This window comes from Phocoena sinus, chromosome 5, assembly GCF_008692025.1.
Source record: "Phocoena sinus isolate mPhoSin1 chromosome 5, mPhoSin1.pri, whole genome shotgun sequence".
Taxonomy (NCBI): domain Eukaryota; kingdom Metazoa; phylum Chordata; class Mammalia; order Artiodactyla; family Phocoenidae; genus Phocoena; species Phocoena sinus.
In genome coordinates this window covers 135241673-135265351 of record NC_045767.1, presented here as the reverse complement: position 1 = coordinate 135265351, position 23679 = coordinate 135241673, and the positions used below count along the sequence as shown (strand labels likewise).

Sequence of the window (23679 nt, the reverse complement as noted above, 5' to 3'; positions counted from 1 at the left end):
TGGCCAATTGCACACTAATAAGACAAGCAATTTATCATTTTATTATATATTATTTACTTCCTTTCTGCTGAAATAAAATTCTCTTATGAGATACATATATATTTATATTAGGCAAGACACCAAAACAAATAAACAAACAGAAGACCCACAAATTCTGAGACCTGGGAAATATGTTAACCCCTGGTAACTCACCCAGTTAATATAAATTAAATTGTAATACTATGTATGATGACAAAGTATTTTGGAAGCAATCATAGATCTAATAAGTATGCTTAGTATGTCTGAAGGACAAAAGATTTTTAAACCACTGTTTTATGAAGTAACTCATAAGGAAGGCAACATTACACGCTCTATCCACTTCATTTATTTCCACGCTGATTTGCATACTGCAATGCATTATGCCTAAGCCTCCAGCAATAGAGCAGAACATTAAATACTCCAGATTTTTTTCCTCACATGATAATTATCGTATATTTCCATATAATCAATCAGTTGGGCCAAACCTCAATATTAGAATATAATTCTAAGTTAATTGCATATTATTTACATAGTTCTATTATACTACATATCAATGGAATAGTAAAATTTTCGCTATACCATTTCAGGTCACAATGACAGAAAAATATTATTTTATGAGTATTAAAGCACAGTGTTAATCCAGTTAATTTTAGCTATTTATAAGACAGATTAGATAGAAGAGGATAAGAAACAGAACTTGAAACCAAAGCATCTGTTATTCTTTCAGTAAAAGAAAATAATCTAATGCCATCAATTTCTTCAATACATGTAATCAAGGTGCACAGATTCACTCTGGTAAAGAAACTATTCTTGTAATTTATCTCATTTATATCAAAGGGCTTCTAGTAGCCACAATGGCTACAGAGCCTTCCATCTTAATTCATTTGAAAAGCTGTGTGTCTTTTTTAAAATCGCCTTGAAAATAACACTTTCTTCTACCAAGTTTGAAAAAGAAAACTCAATCGGTGGGCAAATGAACAACATTGTATGTTACCATACATTTAAGCTAAGAATTAAAATATCACATGAGCTTTTAAGTGTAAAAATACTTCAGCAACATTCTGAGAGCTAGGGATGTAGAACCAATTGAAGATTAGAAACCAAGCTGACCACTGACCTGTTAGAATGATGGGAGTTCTATATACTTAACACTTTAGAATTTCAGTCTGTGTTACGACTATTAATAAAAAAATATTCTTTCCAGCATAAATAAATAAACAAGAAATAAGTTTATAAATAAATCAAAGGCATTAAAGATGTTTAATGATTTATTTATCCAGCATGTTAAAACAATTTGTCAAATTACTAATTCAGCAGTACTTTTCATATAAACAGTTACCACTGATTTTGAGCACCATGGTAGTAAATACTACTAACTTTTAAATTTTAAATTATTGTCATCTCAGATTTACTAATTGGGTTTAGCATGAGTTCATAGTTATTTCAGTGGGCATTTACAGGTTCCATATAATTTGAATTATGTGGTACTAGCTGAAGGCACCATTTTTAATCAGGAAGAAATGAGATGTTCTCACAGCATGGCTTGGCATTCATTCTTCTCTCAATTTCACTCCAGGTACATTTCAATGAGTGGAATTGGCTTGTTGACTGAATTGGCCACTCTGTGTCCCTAAGAAAACTGCCATGATTGGGAAGCCATATGGTGCAATGCTGTAAGCTATATTAAATTCTGAGTCATATTTTGGCCAGCTTTGTTCTCATGATTGAGATTCAGAATTGTATCCATGTAAATTTCTATCCACTTGCTGCTCACAGGTGTCATTAAGCTCACATTTTTTTTCTTTATTTTTTTAGACACTTGCTATAAAAAGTGGTGCTAGAGTTTACACTTAAAGGCACGAGTTGAGAAGACGGAAGAAATAGAGAAAGGTGACCCTTTAGGCTCACCCTGTATTTACCTTTGAAGAAGCAGTCTTCATTGTGGACAATGGTAATCTTGTGTTTTTTCAGGCAAGCAGCTCTGTGCACCTCACAGTGGTTTTCATAGAATTCTCCATCAGATCCACAAACAGGTTTGTAGTGCCGATTGCAAAGGTCCATGCAGGCACATTCCGCTTGCCCTGTCTCTCTGCTGAGAACACAGTGCCTTCCCAAACCACAGTATTTGTTTTCACAAGATCCCAAAGGGCCATCCTGAATCAGGAATCCTAAGGACAAAGAATAGAAAATCACTTGGATTCATATGTCCACATAAAATGGTGATGTCAAAGTTTAAAGGGAAAAGGAAAAACATAATCTAACAGAAATATAATATAATCAGAGTTCAGTTGTTCTCAGTGGAGAAGGGACTTGTATTAGAACCAGCAGGTGAACTTTTTCAAAATACCCTTAACATACTCCCCTTCTTTCCCATTTCTCCTTGAGCTCTCACCTCCCTACCCAATGAGTATTACAGTCCTTAAGGACAAGGGCTCTAAAGTTAAAATGCCTGAACTCAAATTCTCTACCAATTATTAGCTTTATGTCCTTGGATAAGTTGCTTCTCTGTGCTAAGTTGTCCTATCTGTAATACGAGGTTGATAGTATAGATCATCTCCTACAGTTGTAAGGAATAGTACATATACTGGTCCACAGAAAGAACAGCCTTGACACATAGCAAATGTTTAACAAATGTCAACCTTTACATTAGCAGAATTCTGGTAGGAGAAAAGAAATGTATGTATATAATGTAGGAAATAGGAGAGAATAGGAATAAGAAACAGTGTCTTGAAAACTTCTTTCTGGGTTCTAACATCTGATCCTCTCTTGTTTTGACATTTGCCACTTGGCAATTACTGGCGAATTTCATGACTAAATGAACAAATCATGAAGAATTTGTCTGTCTTGTTACTTGTTCAGTCTAACAATCTACATTTGCATCAGAAAAGTATAGGTGGATCTAGCAGTCTTGTACCAAAACCCAACTAAGCAACTTCAATACTCAGGCTTTTATAGGTAAATCTGGCTTTTTTTCTTTGAGAACATTATCTGACTGAAAAGTAAAAAATGTCAGTAAACACACACACACACACACACACACACACACACACACATATATATATATATATATATATAGAGAGAGAGAGAGAGAGAGAGAGAGAGAGAGAAATATATATACATGTATCTCAAGGAATAATATATATTTACACATTCATAAATGTGTGTGTATATATATTTACCATTGGTGACAATTATATACTGCAAAAAATAAAGGTTTGAGAGGTTATAAACTTAAATTACAGTAATTTTATTAGATACCTAGTGTACATTTCCAGCTGGTTGATTTAAAACCATCTCCCTACATGACTGCATCACAATGATTAAGAACACGGTTTCTGATCCAGAGTTTAAATCATAGCTCTACCAGTTACAAACTTCAGGACCTTGGGTGGGTATCTAACACATCTATAACTTAGTTTCCTCATCTGTAAAATAGGACTAATAGTATCCTCAAACGGTTATCAAGATTAAAGGGTTTATGAGGGAGAGATCAAGATGGCAGAGCAGAAGGAGGCTGGGCTCAACTCCCTTCACAAACACATCAAACTACAAATCCATGTAGAGTGACACTCACTGAAATTGACCTGGGACTAACACAACAGGTCTTCTACACCAAGGCTATAAATAAAGATCCACAGAGCATCTGATAGGAAGGGAGGAAAGTGATCAGGCATGGACCCACACCCTAGCAGGGGACACAGAAGACGAATGAATATCACAGGCTTGGAGATTCTCCCTGGGAGCAAGGGATTCAAGCTACATATTAGGTGCCCCAGCCTGGGGCGTCCAACACCAGGAAGGTGAGTCCTCTTAGCTGGTTTGAAAACCAGTGGGGCTTACCAGAGGGCTGTAAGAACCCAAGACTCCATTCTTAAAAGAGCACACACACAGACTTACTCCCAGTCACATCATGAAGGCAGAAGACTGAAATTCCCTGGGGCTCTAGCCAGCCTGCCAGGACATCCTCTGCACACATCCAGCCTGCATGGCCTCCTGCTCCAGCCCATCTTGCTCCGGCACTGCTCCCCACTAAGGCAGAGGCTGTCATTGCCAATGAGTCTGCACACATTTGGAGGGAATGGAGCAGGCTGAGACCCCAGCACAGCCTCTGTCCAGTATGGAGGTAGACACTGCCAGCTCATGAGTCCCTGTGCACACTTGAGAGTGGACAGGGTCAGTTCAGTGGTGTGACACTACCTCTGCAGCACCAAGCCAGCCTCTAAAGACAGTGTGCACACCAGGGGGGAAAGTGAAACCAGCACAGAAGTGCAGGCCCAAGCACTCAAGCCCTGGTTGCATCCCAAATCAAGGTGGAGACTACCAACACACCTGAGTGAAAGCCAAATACCTCAGGGCTCTTGCTCTAGCTCCTCAAGCCTCATCCCTGCCCCAGATAGGGAAGTAATGGTTATTGAGCATAGACAATGCCCTGACCTTCTGCACCTGGCTCTGGTTGTGGCCCAACTACACCAGTGCCACCACCCACCAAAGCAGGACACCCAAGGGAAGGACACAGCCTGTGCTCTCTTCAGATCCAGCTCTCCCACCAGAGCCACTGAATGAACATATGCAGAGTGTAGAGGGACACTCCCACACAAGGACACGCCATCAAGCCTGGGATAGGCAACTGTTTCACCTAGTTTCATAGAGAAAAAGAAAGTTAAACAGAATGAGAAGACAGAGGAATATATTTCAAATGAAAGAATAACAGCAAAAACAAACGAACAAAAAAAATCCCTGAAAAAAACCCTAGTGAAATAGAGGAAAATAATTTACCTGATAGAGTTCAAAGCAATAATAGTAAGAATGCTAACTGAACTGGGGGGGGGGGGGTGGGAAATAGATGAACACAGTCAAATTTTAACAAAGAACTAGAAAATATAAAAAAGAATCAGTGAGAGCTGAAGAAAACCATAACTAAAATTAAAAAACACACTAGAGAGAATTAACAGCAGACTAGGTATACAGAAAAACACATAAATGATCTGGACGATAGATAATGGAAATTGCCCAAACAGAGCAGCAAAAATAAAAATTTTGGTTTTTTAAATGAGTAGTTTAAAAGACCTCTGGGACAATATCAAGTGTATTAACATTGGCATTATAGGTGTTGAGAAGGAGAAGAGAGAGAGGAAAAGGTGGAAAGTGTATTTGATGTAATTATGGCTGAAAACATCCTGAACCTGAGGAAAGAAAGAAATATACAGATCAAGAAGCACAGAGGGTCCCAAACAAGATGAACCCAAAGAGACCCACACCAAGACATATCATAAATGGCATAGAGAAAAAGAAAGAGTCACACAGAAGGGAACCCCCAAAAAGCTATCAGCTCATTTCTCTGCAGAAACTTTTCAGGCCAGAATGGAATGGCCTGATATATGCAAAGTGGTGAAAGCAAAAACCTAGGATACTCTACCCAGCAAGGTTATCATTCAGAATTGAGGCAGATATAAAGAACTTCTCAGAGAAGCAAAAGCTAGAAGAATTGATCAATATTAAACTGATTTTACAAGAAGTGTTAAAGAGTCTTCTTTAAGTGAAAATAAAAGGCTACAACAAGAAATAAGAAATTATAGGGTGGAAAAATTCCCACCAGAAAAGGCAAGTACATAGTAAAGACTGTGGATCAATTTCTTTAATAATCTAGTATAAAGGTTAAAAGACAAAAATTATAAAATCAACTATAGGTACAATAAACAGTTAAGGGTTAGACATTAAGATGTAAAATATGAAATCAAAAATATAAAATGTGGTGGGGGAGTAAGAAATATACAGGTTTTAGAACGTGTTTGTACTTTTTGTACTTAAACGACTATCAGGTTAAATCAAGCAAGTGTACTTAGAGGTCAACATATATGAACTTTATGGTAACCGCAAAACAAAAACCTACAATAGATATACAAAACCTAGAGAGAAGGAAACACAAATATAACACTGAAGAAAATCATCAAAAAACAGAAAAGACTAAAAGGAAAGCAAAGAAAACAGAGAAAAACTAAAACAAAAACAAAAGCCAGTAAACAAATAACAAAATGGCAGTAAGTACATACCTATCAATAATCACTTTAAATGTCAAAGGACTAAATGCTCCAAGCAGAAGACATAGGGTAGTAGATTGGATTAAAACACACAAAACGAACAAACAAAAAACAGGACCCATCTATATGCTGCTTACAAGAGAATCACTTTAGAGCTAAAGACACACACAGACTGAAGGTGTGGGATGGAAAAAGATACTCCATGGAAATGGAAACAAAAGTAAGCTGGGTAGGCTTTTTATTTTAAAGTAGATTTTAAAACAAAGTCTATAATAAAAGACAAAGAAGGACATCATATTATGATAAAGAGATCAATACAATAAAAGGATATAGCATTTTTAAACATAAATGCACCTAATATAGGAGTGTTTAAATATATACAGCAAAAATTAACGGGCATAAATATGGGAGAAATTGACAATAATCCAGTAATAGTAGGGGATTTTAACACCATACTTTTATCCAGATAGAAAATTGATAAGGAAACAATGGCCTTAAATGACACATTATAACAGTTGGATTTTATATATATATATCTTACATTTAAAGGAATTAGAAAAAAGAACAAATAAAGCCTAAAGTCAGCACAAGGAAGGAAGTGATAAAGATCACATAGAAAAGTAGAGACAAAAAAATAGAAAAGATCAATGAAACCAAAGCTGTTTTTTTAAAAAGATAAACAAAACTGAGTTAGGTTCATTAAGAAAAAAAAAAAAAAAAGAGGACCCACATAAACAAAATAAAAAATGAAAGAGGAGAAATTACAACTGTTATGACAAAAATACAATAATAAGAGATTTTATGAACAATGATATGCCAACAAATTGGACAACCTAGAATTGGATACTTTCCTAGAAACATACGATTGTTCAAGACTGAATCAGAAGAAATAGATACTCTGAACAGACTGATTATTAGAATTGAAATTGAATCAGTAATCAAAACACTCCTGATAACTGTAAGTCCAGGACTGGATGGCTTCACAGGAGAATTCTACTGAACATGTAAAAAATAGTACCTATCTTTCTCAAACTATTCCAAAAAAGTGAAGAGGAGGGAACACTCCCAAATTCAGTCTGGGAGGCCACCATTACCCTGATCCCACAACAAAATGAAAATTACATGCCAATATTCCTGAAGAATATAGATTGAAAAATCCTCAACAAAATAAAAACAAACTCAATTCAACAATATATAAAAAGGATCATTCACTATGATCAAGTGGGATTTATTTCAAGGATGCAAGCTTCGTTCATAACTTCAAATCAATGTGATACATCACATTAAAAATACAAAGGATAAAAAGCACATAATCATCTTGATAGACACACAAAAAAATTTTATCAAATTCAACACACATTCGTCCTAAAAATTCTCAACGAAGTGGTATAGAATAAATATTTCTTAAGCATAATGAAGGCCATTATGACAAACCCACAGCTAGCATCATACTCAACTGTTAAAACCTGAAAGCTTTTCCTCTAAAATCAGGAACAAGAATCAAGACAAGGATAGCCACTCTCACCATTTCTATTTAACATATTATTTGAAGTCCTAGCCACCGAAATCAAACAAGAAAAAGAATGAAAAGGCATTCAAAGTGAAAGGGAAGACACAAAACTGTCACTATTTGCAGAGGATAGGATACTATAATAGAAAATCCTAAGGTCTCCACCAAAAAACTATTAGATCTAATAAATGAATACAGTAAAGCTGCAAGATACAAGATAAATATACAGAAATCTGTTGCTTTTTATCCACTAGTAATAAACTATCAAAAAGACAAAGCAAGAAAGTAGTCCAATTTACAATAGCATTAAAATGAATAAAATACATAGGAATAAACTTAAAGGAAGGAGGTGAAGACCTACACTCTGAAAACTATGAGACAATGATGAAGGAAACTGAAGATGATACAGTGAAATTGAAAGATATCCTGTGTTCATGTATTGGAAGAATTAATACTGTTGAAGTGTCCATAAAGCAATCAACAAATTTAGTGCAACCTTATCAATATACCCATGACTTTTTTCACAGAACTAGAAAAACAATCCTAAAATTTATGTGGAAGCACAAATGACCCCAAATAGCCAAAGCAATCTTGAGAAAAAAGAACAAGACTGAAGGTATCACACCACCTGACTTCAGACACTACAAAACTAAAGTGATCAGAACACTGTGGCACTGGCACAAAAACAGACACATAGGTCAATGGAACAGAACAGAGAGCCCAGAAACAAACTCATGCACATGTGGTCAATTAAACTATATCAAAGGAGGCAAAAATATATAATGGGGAAAATACAGTCTCTTCAATACCTGGTGATGGAAAATTGGAACTCTACATATAGAAGAATGGCATTAGAACATTTTCTCTCACCTTATACAGAAATAAACTCAAAATGGATTAAAGACCTAAATGTAAGATATGAAACCATAAAACTCCTAGGGCAAAAAAAGTCAGCACACTCTTTCACATACATATTAGCAATAGCTTTTTAGATCTCTCTCCTCATGCAAGGGAAACAAAAGCAAAAATAAACAAATGGCACCTAATTAAATGTCAAAGTTTTTTCACAGCGAAGAAAACCATCAACAAAATGAAACAACCACCAACTGAATGGAAGATATTTGCAAAGGATATGGCTAATAAGGGATTAATATCCAAAATATATAAATACTGCATGCAACTCAATATCAAAAAAATAAACAATCCAGTTAAAAAATGGGCAGAAGACCTGATAGACATTTTTCCAAAGACATACAGATGGCCAAGAGAACATGAAAAAATGTTCAACATCACTAATCATGAGGAAAATGAAAATCAAAACCAAAATGAGATATCACCTCACACCTGCCAGAATGGTTATTGTCAAGGACACAACAAATAATAAATGTGAGATATGGAGAAAAAGGAATAATAGTTTGCCCCAGCAATTCTACTCCTGGGTATATATCCAGGAAAAATGAAAAAAAACTAATCCAAAAAGACACATGCACCCCAGTGTTCAGAGCAACACTACAACAGCCAAGATATGGAAGCAACCTCAGTGTCCATCAACAGATGAATGGATAAAGAAGACGTGGTGTATATACACAATGGAATATTACTCAGCCATAAAAAGAATAACATTTTGCTATTTGCAGCAACATGGATAGACCTGAAGAGTATTATGCTTAGTGAAGTAAGTCAGACAGAAAAAAGAATGTTATATGCTTTCATTTATATGTAGAATCTAAAAAATAAAACAAACTCATGAATACAAAGAAACAGAAACAGACTCATAGACAAGTGAACAAACTAGTAGTTATCAGTGCGGAGAGGGGTGGAGAAGGAAGCAAGTTAGGAGAAGGAGAGTAAGAGGTACACACTACTAGGTAGAAAATAAGTAAGATACAGGATGCAATGTACAGCACACGGAATATAGCTAATATGCTATAATAACTTTAAATGTAGTATAACCTATAAAAATATCTAATCACAGTGCTGCACACCTGAGACTAATATAACATTGTAAATCACTTATACTTCATTTGAAAACAAAATTAAAAGTCTTGGCACATGAAAAACTCCATTTAAATGTTAGTTATTATCATTACTTTTTAAAGTAATTAATTTTCATAAGAACAGATATACAAATAAAAAAGTATTTAAATAATCAATTTGTTTTTATAAATAAAACCCATTAGGCATTTTGATTTTCATATAATGCATGTATTTCCATGTGGAATTTAGAAAAATTGAAATTATAAAAAGGACCAAGACTATCAACAGTATAATTTTTTTAATTATTTATTTATTAAAAAAAATTTTTTTTTTTTTGCAGTACGTGGGCCTCTCACTGCTGTGGCCTCTCCTGTTGCAGAGCACAGGCCCTGGACGCACAGGCTCAGCAGCCATGGCTCACGGGCCCAGCCACTCCGCGGCATGTGGGATCCTCCCAGACTGGGGCACGAACCCGTGTCCCCTGCATCAGCAGGCAGACTCTCAACCACTGCGCCACCAGGGAAGCCCCTAATTTATATTTTTGATAGAACTGTAAATTGGAACAACTGTTCTTCAAAGCAACTTAAAGTTACTTGCACTCTTTGATACCATATTATGATCTTTGTGAAACATTCTAAAACATGTAGAACAAAAAATAAGAAAAAAGACAATAAAATTTATTGAATCAAGCTTTGCAATGTAGTGTTACTTTAAATAATTGATAATTACTATGAAATATGTAGTAGATTTTGGAAAATATATTTAATGCAGTTTTTCTTGAAGTGTGGCACTTTAGAATGGCCTACAGAAGTTTTATAGCATAGATTCAGCCTTCACTTTACCCTAGAGTTTCTGACTCAGTAGATCTAGGATTGAACCCCAAATTTATATTTCTAATTTCCCAGGTGATGATGTTATTTTGGTTTCTGGTATCAAACTTTTGGGCCTTTGACTTAATGAAATCCTAATTGCTAATTAAAATAAATACGACAAAAACAAAAAGACTAGGTAAACAATTATGAAATATTCTTAAGTGGAAAAGTGAGAACTTTATGTCATGATTAAAACCAGATAAAATCAAGCAAGTATTTGAATGAAACTAAGAAAGGATATGGAAAAATGAACACAATTGATTAGCTAATTGATATGATATTGGGCAAATTTTTCTACTTTTACATAATTGCTTTTTTAGTGTTCAATATATTAATAAAAGAAATTCCATAATTGTGTCAATTACAACTGTAAAATAATGACTGGTTTCATTTTGGAAAATCTTTTTCTTCATTTTTCTACTTATGCCTATTGTTATCTTATGTTTATAGGGTCCAAAATGGGGCTGCCATTATAGCACAGGGATTTGACTCATATAGCTGTATTTTGTACAGTTTTATATCTTATATTTTCCTTATTTCCTTAATATCTTACTAACAACTAGTTTCTTGCTATAAATAGTTTAAAATTTATGAATGGAGTATTTTATTTTATTTTTTTATTATCTAAGAATGAGTTTAAGGTCAACTGGGTCAAGAGATTATTTTACGTTTTGGTCACAAACTGAGGTGGCTAACCAAATCAGTACAATTTCTGAAAAAGAAGGAATGCTTTGCTATAAAATGAGGTCATTTATGGTATATTTATGTCAATGAGTATCTTTCCTTGATTCTCTCTTCTTCAATTTTTCCTCGTTTTGCTTGTACTCCAGTTCAGAGATTTGTATTAGAATGGCCAATAAGCCATTTTCTAGAAGTTAAATGAACTATTTTACACTAGCTAGAAGCCGTGTGTTGCATATAGCTGCTACAATTAAAGGAAATTTAATTAATTCATATGCAATCCAAAAGAAAGCTCATATTATGTAAATGAATAACTAGAACATATCCTTTCTGACAGTAATTATCCATGACTAACACTGAACTTAAGTATCAGCTGAGATTAACTCAATTTAATCTGATCAACATGTCAAAGCTTTCTTTTAAGTATACTCAGATAACACACTAAATGAATTTTAATCAAGAACTTCTCTCTTGCTATCTCGCAACTTGATAAAATAACATGTGTTCCCACAAAAGTGCTATATATTTAACAAGCACATTATTTTATAACTTCTATGCCTTCAGGGCATTACAAAGATTCCTCGGATTTAAAATAAACAAAGAACTGAAACAAAAGATGAAAGACACCAAGTCATAAAGCAAAATCATTCTATATAATTCTAAAGATAGTCTTCTCAGATTCTCAATGATGATGCAATTCTCTTCAAGTGGTTTATGTATATATACTTTATCAAATAGGTACTTCATATAGAGTGGATCTAATTTAAAATAACCTTTAATAAAATGTATTATTTTTATGTGCAAGGTACTATACTAGATACTATAGAATAGATCAAAAGAGCAGTCACTGATACTTTTTCTAGTGGCTTAAAAAGGGCATGAGGCAGGCCTTGGGCCCAGGGAGAGAGTTAAAAATTTCGGGACATATTTAGGAGCACAAAGGAGCATGAGATGAGTAATATCAGGTAAGACCTCACAAGTATTATATCATGTCATGGTTGAGGTTTATGCTCCAGGAATGGGTTAGGAGTTCAGAAGGCTGATATATGGAATAGACAAGGTATGAATTAAAGATTGATGTTGGATATAAAACAGTAACATCAGAGGGAAGAAAGAACCAGATTTTGATGAGCTAACTACCTCTAATGATAACAGTGGAACATAAGCAAAATTAATTAGAGTGCCAAGTTATTTGAGGTGTTAATTTTCTCATAAAAATGTATAATGTTTTGATACAAAATGTAAGTATTATGTTAACTTTGATTTGTTAAAAAGAACAACAGATTTTGGGGAAGAGAATAGGATTACAGTCTTTGCATTTCCATTACCTACTGGACTGACCTCAGCTGGGCTGCAATCTCCTTGGGTCAGATGTTTAAATGGTAAGATAAAAGGAAACTGGTAAACCATCTTTAGATTCACTCTCATCTGAAAAAAATCCTTTCATTTAAGAGTGCTTGGCAAAACAGTTTCTAATAAAAGGTAATGCTTGAGAATATATTTAGGAATCTTTCTCTAGAGTGCCTAATAGGTAAACTTCACCTGCAGGAAACAATCATATACTCATAATTCTCTACTTTAAACAATATTTATGTACTCTAGAAATAGCATCAGAGACCTTCAAGATGGTGGAGGAGTGAGACGTGGAGATCACCTTCCTACCCACAAATACATCAAAACTACATCTACATGTGGAACAACTCCTACAGAACACCTACTGAACACTGGCAGAAGACCTCAGACCTCCCAAAAGGCAAGAAACTCCCCACGTACCTGGGTAGGGCAAAAGAAAAAAGAATAAACAGAGACAAAAGAGTAGGGACGGGACCTGCACCAGTGGCAGGGAGCCGTGAAGGAGGAAAGGTTTCCACACACTAGGAGCCCCTTCACTGGCAGAGACTGCGGGTGGTGGTGGGGAAGCTTCAGAGCCACAGAAGAAAGCGCAGCAACGGGGGTATGCAGGGCAAAGCAGAGACATTCCCGCACAGAGGATCGGTGCCGACCGGCACTCACCAGCCAAAAGGCTTGTCTGCTCACCCGCCGGGACGGATGGGGCTGGGAGGTGAGGCTCGGGCTTCGGAGGTTGGATCCCAGGGAGAGGACTGGGGTTGGCGGCGTGAATGCAGCCTGAAGGGGGCTAGTGCGCCAAGGCTAGCCAGGAGGGAGTCCGGGAAACGGTTTACCTGCTGGAGAGGCAAGAGACCATGGTTTCCGGGTGAGCGAGGAGAGAGGCTTCCTGCTCCATGTGCCAAAGATAGCAGAGTGCTGCCTAAGTGAGCTCCAGAGATGGGCGCAAGCTGCAGCTATCATGTCGGAGCCCAGAGATGGGCACAGACCACTACTGCTGCTGCTGCCGCCACCAATAATCCTGTGTGCAAGCCCAGGTTACTACCCACACCCCCCAGGGAGGCTGTGCAGCCCGCCACTGCCAGGGTCCCTTGATCCAGAGACAACTACTCTGGGAGAACGCATGGCATGCCTCAGGCTGGGGCAATGTCACGCTGGCCTCTGCCGCCTCAGGTTCTCCCCACAGTCCAAATGTGACTACCGTGCCCCTCCCTCCCCCCAGCCTGAGTGAGCAACAGAGCTCTAATCAGCCACTGCTTTAACCACCTCCTGTCTGAGCAGGGAACAGATGCATTAGGGCAGCCTACACACAGAGGCCGGGCCAAAACCAAAGCTGAACCCCAGGAGCTGTGCGAACAAAGAAGAGAAAGGAAAATGTCTCCCAGCAGCCTCAGGAGCAGCAGATTAAATCCCCACAAGTGGTTTGATTAACCCTGCATCTGTGAAATACCTGAATAGACAAGAAATATTCCCAAATTTGAGGTGATGGACTTTGGGAGCAACTGTAGACTTGGGGTTTGCTTTCTGTGTTTTATCTGTTTTTGGTTTTATGTCTATCTTAGTGTGGATTTTAGTTGTTGTTTTCATTGGTGGGTTTGTTTATTGGTTTGGTTGCTCTCTTCCTTTTTTTCTTTTTCTTTTTTCTCTTTTTGTGATTGTGTGTGTGTGTTTGTGAGATTTTGTCAGCTTAGCTTTGCATTTACCATTTGCCTTGGGGTTCTGTTTGTTCATTTTTTGTTTTTGCTTTTATGAGTGTGTGTATGTTTCTATGTGTGATTTTGTCTGTTTAATTTTGCTTTTACCATTTGTTTTGGAGTTCTGTTTGTTCAACTTTTTTTCTTTTTCTTCCTTTCTTCTGTGCCACGCGGCTGGCAGGGTCTTGGTGCTCTGGCTGGGTGTCGGGCCTGAGCCTTTGAAGTGGAAAAGTCAAGTCCAGGATATTGAAATACCAGAGACCTCTCAGCCCCATGTAATATTAATTGGAGAGAGCTCTCCCAGAGATCTCTGTCTCAACACTAAGACCCAGCCCCACCCAACGGCCAGCAAACCCCAGTGCGGGAAGCCCCATGACAAACAACTCGCAAGACAAGAACACAACCCCACCCATTAGAAGACAGCCTGCCTAAAGTCACACTAAGCTCACCGACACCCCAAAACACACCACCAGACATGGCCCAGCCCACCAGAGGACCAAATCCAGCTCCATCCACCAGAACACAGGCACCAATCCCGCCCACCAGGAAGTCTGTACAAGCCCTGAACCAACCTCATGCACTGGTGACAGACACCAAAAATAACAGGAAATACAAACCTGCAGCCTGCAAAAAGGAGACCCCAAACACTGTAGGTTAAACAAAATGAGAAGACAGAGAAATATGCAGCAGATGAAGGAGCAAAGTGAAAACCCACCAGACCAAACAAATAAACAGGAAGTAGGCAGTCTATCTGAAAAAGAATTCAGAGTAATGACAGTAAAGATGATCCAAAATCTCAGAAGTAGAATGGGGAAAATTCTAGAAATGTTTAACAAGGACCTAGAAGAACTAAAGAGCAAATAAGCAATGATGAACAACACATATAAATGAAATTAAAAATACTCTAGAAGGAATCAATAGCAGAATAACTGAAGCAGAAGAATGGATAAGTGACCTGGAAGATAGAATACTGAAAATAACTGCCACAGAACAGAATAAAGAAAAAAGAATGAAAAGAAATGAGGACAGTCTCAGAGACCACTGGGACAACATTAAATGAACCAACATTTGAATTATAGGAGTCACAGGAGAAGAAGAGAAAAAGAAAAGGTTTGAGAATATATTTGAAGAGACTATAGTTGAAAACTTCCCTAATATAGGGAAGGGAATAGTCAAGTCCAGGAAGTACAGTGAGTCCCATACAGGACAAATCCAAGGAGAAATATGCCAAGACACATATTAATAAAAGTAACAAAAATTAAATTTTGAGAAAAAAATAGTAAAAGCTGCAAGGGAAAAGCAAAAAATAACATACAAGGGAAACCCCATAAGGTTAACAGCTGAGATTTCAGCAGAAACTCTGCAAGAAAGAAGGGAGGGGCAGGACATATTCAAAGGGCTGAAAGGGGAAAACCTGCAACCAAGATTCCTCTACCCAGCAAGGATCTCATTCCAATCCAATGGAAAAATTAAAACATTTAAAGACAAGCAAAAGCTAAGAGAATTTAGCACCACTAAAGCAGCATACAACAAATGCTAAAGGAACCTCTCTAGGCAGGAAATACAAGAAAAGGAAAAGACCTACAATAACAAACCCAAAATAATTAACAAAATGGTTAACAAGAACATACACATCGATAATTACCTTAAATGTAAATGGATTAAATGCTCCAACCAAAAGATATAGACTAGCTGAATGGATACAACAACAAGACCTGTACACATGCTGTCTACAAGAGACACACTTCAGACCTAGGGACACATACAGACTGAAAATGAGGGGGTGGAAAAAGATATTCCATGTAAATGGAAATCAAAAGAAAGCTGGAGTATCAATAATCAGACAAAATACACTTTAAAATAAAGACTATTACAAGAGACAAAGAAGGACACTACATAATCATCAAGGAATCAATCAAAGAAGAATATATAACAATTGTAAATATTTATACACCCAACGTAGGAGGACTTCAATACATAAGGCAAATGCTATTAGCCGTAAAAGGGGAAATCAACAGTAACACAATCATAGTAGGGGATTTTAACACCCCACGTTCACCAATGGACAGATCATCTAAAGTGAAAATAAATAAGGAAACACAAGCTTAAAATGACACATCAGACCTGATGGACTTAATTGCTATTTACAGGACATTCCATCCAAAAACAACAGAATAAATTTTCTTCTCAAGTGCTCGTGAAACATTCTCCAGGACAGATCATATCTTGGGTCACAATGCAAGCTTTGGTAAATGTAAAAAAATTGAAATCATATCAAGTCTCTTTTCTAACTACAACACTATGAGACTAGCTATCAATTACAGGAAAAAAAACCTGTAAAAAATACAAACACATGGAGGCTAAAAAACACACTACTAAATAACCAAGTGATCACTGAAGAAACCAAATAGGAAATCAGTAAATCCCTAGAAACAAATGACAATGAAAACACGATGACCCCAAATCTATGGGTTGCAGCAAAACAGTTCTAAGAGGCAGGTTCATAGTAACACAATCCTACCTCAAGGAGCAAGACAAATCTCAAATAAAAAACCTAACCTAGGGCTTCCCTGGTGGCGCAGTGTGAGAGTCCACCTGCTGATGCAGGGGACACGGGTTCGTGCCTCGGTCCGGGAAGATCGCACATGCCGCAGGGTGGCTGGGCCCGTGAGTCATGGCCGCTGAGCCTGTGCGTCCGGAGCCTGTGCTCCACAACGGGAGAGGCCACAGCAGTGAGAGGCCCGTGTACCAAAAAAAAAAAAAAAAAAAAACCCTAACCTAAAACCTAAACAGTTAGAGAAAGGAGAACGAAAAAATCCCAAAGTTAGCAGAAGGAAAGAAATCATAAAGATCAGATCAGAAATAAATGAAAAAGAAATAAAGGAAACAGCAGCAAAGATCAATAAAACTAATAGCTGCTTCTTTGGGAAGATAAAAAGAAATTGATAAACAATTAGCCAGACTCATCAAGAAAAAGGGAGAAGACTCAAATCAACAAAATTAGAAATGAAAAGAAGTAACAACTGACACTGCAGAAATACATAGGATCATGAGAGACTACTGCAAGTAATTATATGCCAATAAAATGGACAACCTGGAAGAAATGAGCAAATTCTTAGAAAAGTACAAACTTCCAAGACTGAACCAGGAAAGAAGAGATAATATGAACAGACCAATCACAAGCACTGAAATTGAAACTGTGATTAAAAATCTTCCAACAAACAAAAGCCCAGGACCAGAGAAGTTCACAGGAGATATCTATCAAACATTTACATAAGAGCTAACAACAATCCTTCTCAATCTCTTCCAAAATATAGCAGAGGGAGGAACACTCCCAAACTCATTCTATGAGGCCACAATCACCCGATACCAAAATGAGACAAAGATGTCATAAAAAAAGAAAACTACAGGCCAATATCACTGATGAACATAGATGCAAAAATTCTCAACAAAATTCTAGCAGTCAGAATCCAACAGCACACTAAAAGGATCATACACCATGAGCAAGTGGGGTTTATCCCAGGAATGCAAGGACTCTTCAATATATGCAAATTCATCAAAGTGATAAACCATATTAACAAATTGATGGATGAAAACCATATAATAATCTCAATAGATTCAGAAAAAGCTTTCGACAAATTTCAACACTCATTTATGATAAAAACTCTCCAGAAAGTAGGCATAGAGGGAACCCACCTCAACAAAATTAAGACCTTACATGACAAACCCACAGCCAACATCATTCTCAACGGTGAAAAGCTGAACATATTTGCTCTAAGATGAGGAAAAAGATGAGGGTGCCCACTCTCACCACTATTATTCAACATAGCTTAGGAAGTTTTAGCCACGGCAATCAGAGAAGAAAAAGAAATAAAAGGAATCCAAATAAGAAAAGAAGAAGTAAAGCTGTCAGTGTTTGCAGATGACATGATACTATACATAGAGAATCCTAAAGATGCTACCAGAAAACTATTAGAGCTAATCAATGAATTTGGTAAGGTTGCAGGATACAAAATTAATGCACAGAAATCTCTTGCATTCTTATACACTAATGATGAAAAATCTGGAAGAGAAATTAAGGAAACACTCCCATTTACTACTGCAACGAAAAGAATAAAATACCTAGGAATAAACCTACCTAAGGAGATAAAAGACCTGTATGCAGAAAACTATAAGACACAAATGAAAGAAATCAAAGACGATACAAACAGATGGAGAGATATCCCATGTTCCTGGATTGGAAGAATCAAGATTGTGAAAATGACCATACTACTCAAAGCAATCTACAGATTCAATGCAATCCCTAACAAACTACCAATGGCATTTTTCACAGAACTAAAAAAAAAAATTTCACAATTTGTATGGAAACACAAGAACCCCGGACAACCAAAGCAATCTTGAGAAAGAAAAACAGAGCATGAGGAATCAAGCTCCCTGACTTCAGACTATACTATAAAGCTACAGTAATCAAGACAGTATGGTACTGGCACAAAAACAGAAATAGAGATCAATGGAACAGGATAGAAATCCCAGAGATAAATCCACACACCTATGGTCACCTTATCTTTCACGAAGGAGGCAAGAATATATAATGGAGAAAAGAAAGCCTCTTCAATAAGTGGTAATGTGAAAACTGAACAGCTAGATATAACAGGATGAAATTAGAACACTCCCTAACACCATACACAAAAATAAACTCAAAATGGATTAAAGACCTAAATGTAAGGCCAGACACTATAAAACTCTTAGAGGAGAACATAGGCAGAACACTCTATGGCATAAATCAAAGCAAGATCCTTCATTGACCTACCCCCTAGAGAAATGGAAATAAAAACAAAAATAAACAAATGGGACATAATGCAACTTAAAAGCTTTTGCACAGCAAAGGGACCATAAACAAGACAAAAAGACAACCCTCAGAATGGGAGAAAATATTTGCAAACAAAGCAACTGACAAAGGATTAATTTCCAATATATATAAGCACTCGTGCAGCTCAATATCAAAAAAACAAACAAACAATCCAAAACTGGGCAGAAGACCTAAATAGACATTTCTCCAAGGAAGATATATAGATTGCCAACAAACACATGAAAGGATGCTCAACATCACTAATCATTAGAGAAATGCAAATAAAAAACACAATGAGGTATCACCTTGCACCAGTCAGAATGGCCATCATCCAAAAATCTACAAACAATAAATGCTGCAGAGGGTGTGGAGAAAAGGGAACCCTCTTGCACTGTTGGTGGGGATGTAAATTGATACAGCCACTATGGAGAACAGTACGGAGGTTCCTTAAAAAACTAAAAGTAGAATTACCATACAACCCAGCAATCCTACTACTGGGCATATACCCTGAGAAAACCATAATTCAAAAAGAGTCATGTACCACAGTGTTCATTGCAGCTCTATTTACAATAGCCAGGACATGGAAGCAACCTAAGTGTTCATCGACAGATGAATGGATAAAGAAGAAATGGCACATATATGCAATGGAATATTACTCACCCATAAAAAGAAATGAAATTGAGTTATTTGTAGTGAGGTGGATGGAACTAGAGTCTGTCATATAGAGCGAAGTACGTCAGAAAGAGAAAAACAAATACCTTATGCTAACACATATATATGGAATCTAAAAAAAAAAAAGATTCTGAAGAACCTAGGGACAGGACAGGAATAAAGATGCAGAGGTAGAGAATGGAAATCAAATGGTTTTTAATGACTTGATTTTTTTTGTTGTTTTTTTGTTTTGTTTTGTTTTTGTTTTTGCAGTACACGGGCCTCTCACTGCTGTGGCCTCTCCCGCCGCAGAGCACAGGCTCCGGATGTGCAGGCCCAGCGGCCATGGCTCATGGGCCCAGCTGCTCCATGGCGTGTGAGATCCTCCCGGCCCGGGGCATGAACCCGTGTCCCCTGCATCAGCAGGCAGACTCTCAACCACTGCGCCACCAGGGAAGCCCAATGACTTGATTTTATGCTTTCAATTAAGGGACTTAATGGGGTTTTTTGGGAGAATTTTTAGGTTCACAGCAAAATTGAGTGGAAAGTACAGAAAGTTTCATAAACCAGGCACAGAAAAGACAAATACGGTATGATTCCACTTATATGGGCTACTTAGAATAATCAAAATCATACAAAATCATAAAGTAGAATGGTAGTTTGACAGGGACCGGGGAGAGGGGAATAGGGAATTATTGTTTAATAGGTATAGAGTTTCAGTTTTGTAAGATGAAAAGATTTCTGGAGATGGATGGTGGTGATGGTTGCACAACAGCTATGAATGTACTTAATGCCACTGAACTGTACACATAAAACAGTTAAGATAGATTTTATGTTATATGCATTTTTCCACAAAAAATTGGAAAACAAAAAAGTAAGGTGTAGAGTTCCTACATATCCCCTCCTTCCAAAAACATACAGCCTTCACCACCATCAACCAACTTAAGCATCTACTATTTGCAAAAAAGAGACCTTTATATATTTCCTAAGAATCAAATTATTACTGTATCTGAAACACCATACTTCTATAAATAAATTATAAAACTTCAATCTCAGTCATTTTTGAGGCTTTTTCTTTCACTTTTGAGGGTTTAGGCCTATGTTTCAGAGTGTAAACTGAAATAGCAAGGCATGGGAGATAAATATATTGACCTCAGGTTCAGATCACACAGTTCATTCTTGATAAAATTCTGGGTTTTTATTCTCATGGTCACTCAAGTTCTTTGAACATTAAAAAGAAAAATTAGGACAAAAAGCACTCTCTCTAGGCTCATCAACTCATTTCCTTCAAACTCCCATTTCTGTCCTCCACCATCTGTGGTTTAAAACTATTTCATGTCTAATTTATCCAAAAACTTTACTCATTCTCTGAATCCTCTCCATTCCCCCAGCTTAGGTGTCTGGAATAAAAGCAGGTTTTTTCAGCTTTTCATTGACTTACCTTCCCTGAAGTAACAGACACAAATTCAATCCATTGATTAAACTGGACAAAGGTTAAGTTTATTCATGCTCTTGTCTTCAAATGAACAAATCATATTAAGTTTCTGACTGACAAACTCCCAGTCAGTCAAATGTTATTTTTCAGAAATCTAATGGTTATGGAGTTACAGAGTATGTATGCATGCATGTATATGCTTAGAGACATTTAATAATTTAGGTTAGGCTACTGCTTTCTTGCGGACAGCTTTAAGACATCCACTTATCCTGTAACACAAGCACAAGTCTCCGTAGAAGATGTGATACTCACTTGCCAAGAAATGAACTAGGTGGATCATTGTAGGTGTGTCTTTTTACTTCTGCCCCTTTTCTTACTGAAACCAGAGCCCCACGCTGAAGTTAATTTCTTTTTAAAATTCTGTAAGCCAGCAAATACGGATAATAGAATGCTACCTGAAACGTATTATTTTACCACCATAACAAAAGACCACTTATCCCAGTCTAGTAAGGTTCTGGAAGGCATTCCAGAGGAGAACAAGCTGGCACTGTACAGGAATTAGTCATGTAGAGAAGAGAATCGTGAGAGGAGACTTGGGGCAAAAGTGTGAATTTACGCGCAAAGTGATTGAGTGCTGCCAAAGTGTTGTGATTATGGCTGAGATTGTTGGAAAATGTGGTTAACAAATTAGGGAAATGATAATAGACGTCCTGAAGGCTATACTAAGGTTATGTTACTGAGGTTGTGGAAGTTACTACGTTTAAGGAGTGTCTGTAGACTCTAGAAAACAAACAACAGGAGTTAGGAAGCTACCACTCTAGTCTAGGTAAAAATAACCTGTCAGAACAAGGAGAGAACTATAAGAAAATCAATTTTTGGAGCAACATGAAATGAATTAAAAAGGGAGGGGGCAAAAAGTGTAGCTTTGAACATGAAGGAGTCAAAGGTGGTTATAAATAAAGATAATTGTGTGAATAGCCTTGTCAGCAGTCAAAGGAATTCTTAACTAATATTCTTGAATAATAATAACAACAGTAAGCACAAGAACAATAAATAATTGGCTGTGGATTAAAGTGACACAACTGAGGGTGGAAACCAAATACCTTTAACTGGACTAATCTGCAAAGTCATGCTGTGTTTCATCAATACTCAGCCATCTCACAAGGAAGAGTGGAGCTATAAGATTATGGCACTATTCAGAGTAATGTTCCTCCATGTTCCATGTGGTGGAAGGATTTGAATGGATGAGAAGCAACTCAGAAGAAAGTACTGCTCGCAGGGTACAAGGAACAGGGTACAAATAGGGGAAACAAGGCAAAGTTTCCTAAACTCTTGCCTGGTAAATTGTTTTGTACTTTAACATCACTTATAGTCAAGGAGTTAAGTCCAACATAGTCTGTTCAGCTGAAATGACAATATCTTGACTTTTCTCTAATATTTATGAAAATAAGAAATTCTCTTTCCATCCACCCTAGTAACAGGAGACTTTTTAAATGTAAAATTGCCAAGATCTTAAATCTTTTTTTTTCAAAATACTGTTTATTATCTCCTTTATGTTCATAAGCTCTGATACTTGGCGCTGCTGTTTTCATGTGTCTGAAAATTAAGCTCTACATAGCAGAAATATGATTTAAATATCTTAAAAATAATTACCCTAATGATAAAAATACTTACAGTATTAAAATGGTTAATGTATTAGTATTTAAAATCCCATTTAGCATAAGTCCCACGGTGATATCTATGTCTTTGGTCTTACTGATTTATCTCTACTCTGTAAATATTTTGGTTTTGCCCCATATCACTCTGTTTATTATTTTTCATTTTTGAAAAATCAATTTGTTTTTTAAAACTTATTCCATACTTATGACTTCTACATATTTGGAATCTTCCCTTTTCCAAAAAAGGAAACCGATATTTTAAAATTCATCACTTAACCAAAGCAAAAGTTTTTCAGTCGTTTTTAAGGATTATTTTATTAATTTTGTTAGTTAATTGCATCATGTTCTTAGCCTCCTGAATATTTTGGTTTTGGTGTTCTTCTCATCACTGGCTTTGTCATTTCAAACCATTGATAAACTCTCTACAAGTTATACAACAAAACATAACATTACACTACAATACATACATGTTTCCTTTTATTTAATTTACATATGATAATCTTCTGCATACACATCTTTATATCACATATAATTTGATTAGATAGTAATACTGTTTTTCTGTTTCACATTGTTGGCAGACAGATATGTCAGGTTCTTTGTAAACTTAGAAGTTACTTTATGACCTGGATCCTCTCTCTCCCTACTGTGCAAGCAGATCTGGCACCGATGCTCTTTTCCCAGGGTTTCTCTCATTTGTTTCAGGTTCCAGGGCCACAGGATCCCACTGGACTGACATTTTATGGTGTTAATAACTTGGTGACTATCACTGCTTGTTCCCTCTGCCCATCTCCTCCTTCTTGGGTGTAGAGGCTGTATTATAGAACTCTCTACATGAAGGTAATGCCCTAAGTACTGAACAGTATACTAAGATGCTTAGACTTACAAGGGCCTTATATTTTAGTAGGGCTATGATATAACTAAAACATAAATCCTTTAAAAGGTAAAAAAA

General features: G+C 36.7%; 1 protein-coding gene across 3 annotated transcripts in view; it reads right to left on the bottom strand.

Moving 5' to 3' along the window:
* Positions 1–23679, bottom strand: part of FSTL5 (follistatin like 5) — a 728230-nt gene that overhangs the window by 462785 nt on the left and 241766 nt on the right. For all 3 annotated transcript variants that reach the window (XM_032633746.1, XM_032633747.1, XM_032633745.1), the window contains exon 4: positions 1938–2186. In XM_032633746.1, coding sequence (XP_032489637.1) covers positions 1938–2186 — 249 coding nt within the window. The remainder of the gene's footprint in view (positions 1–1937; positions 2187–23679) is intronic.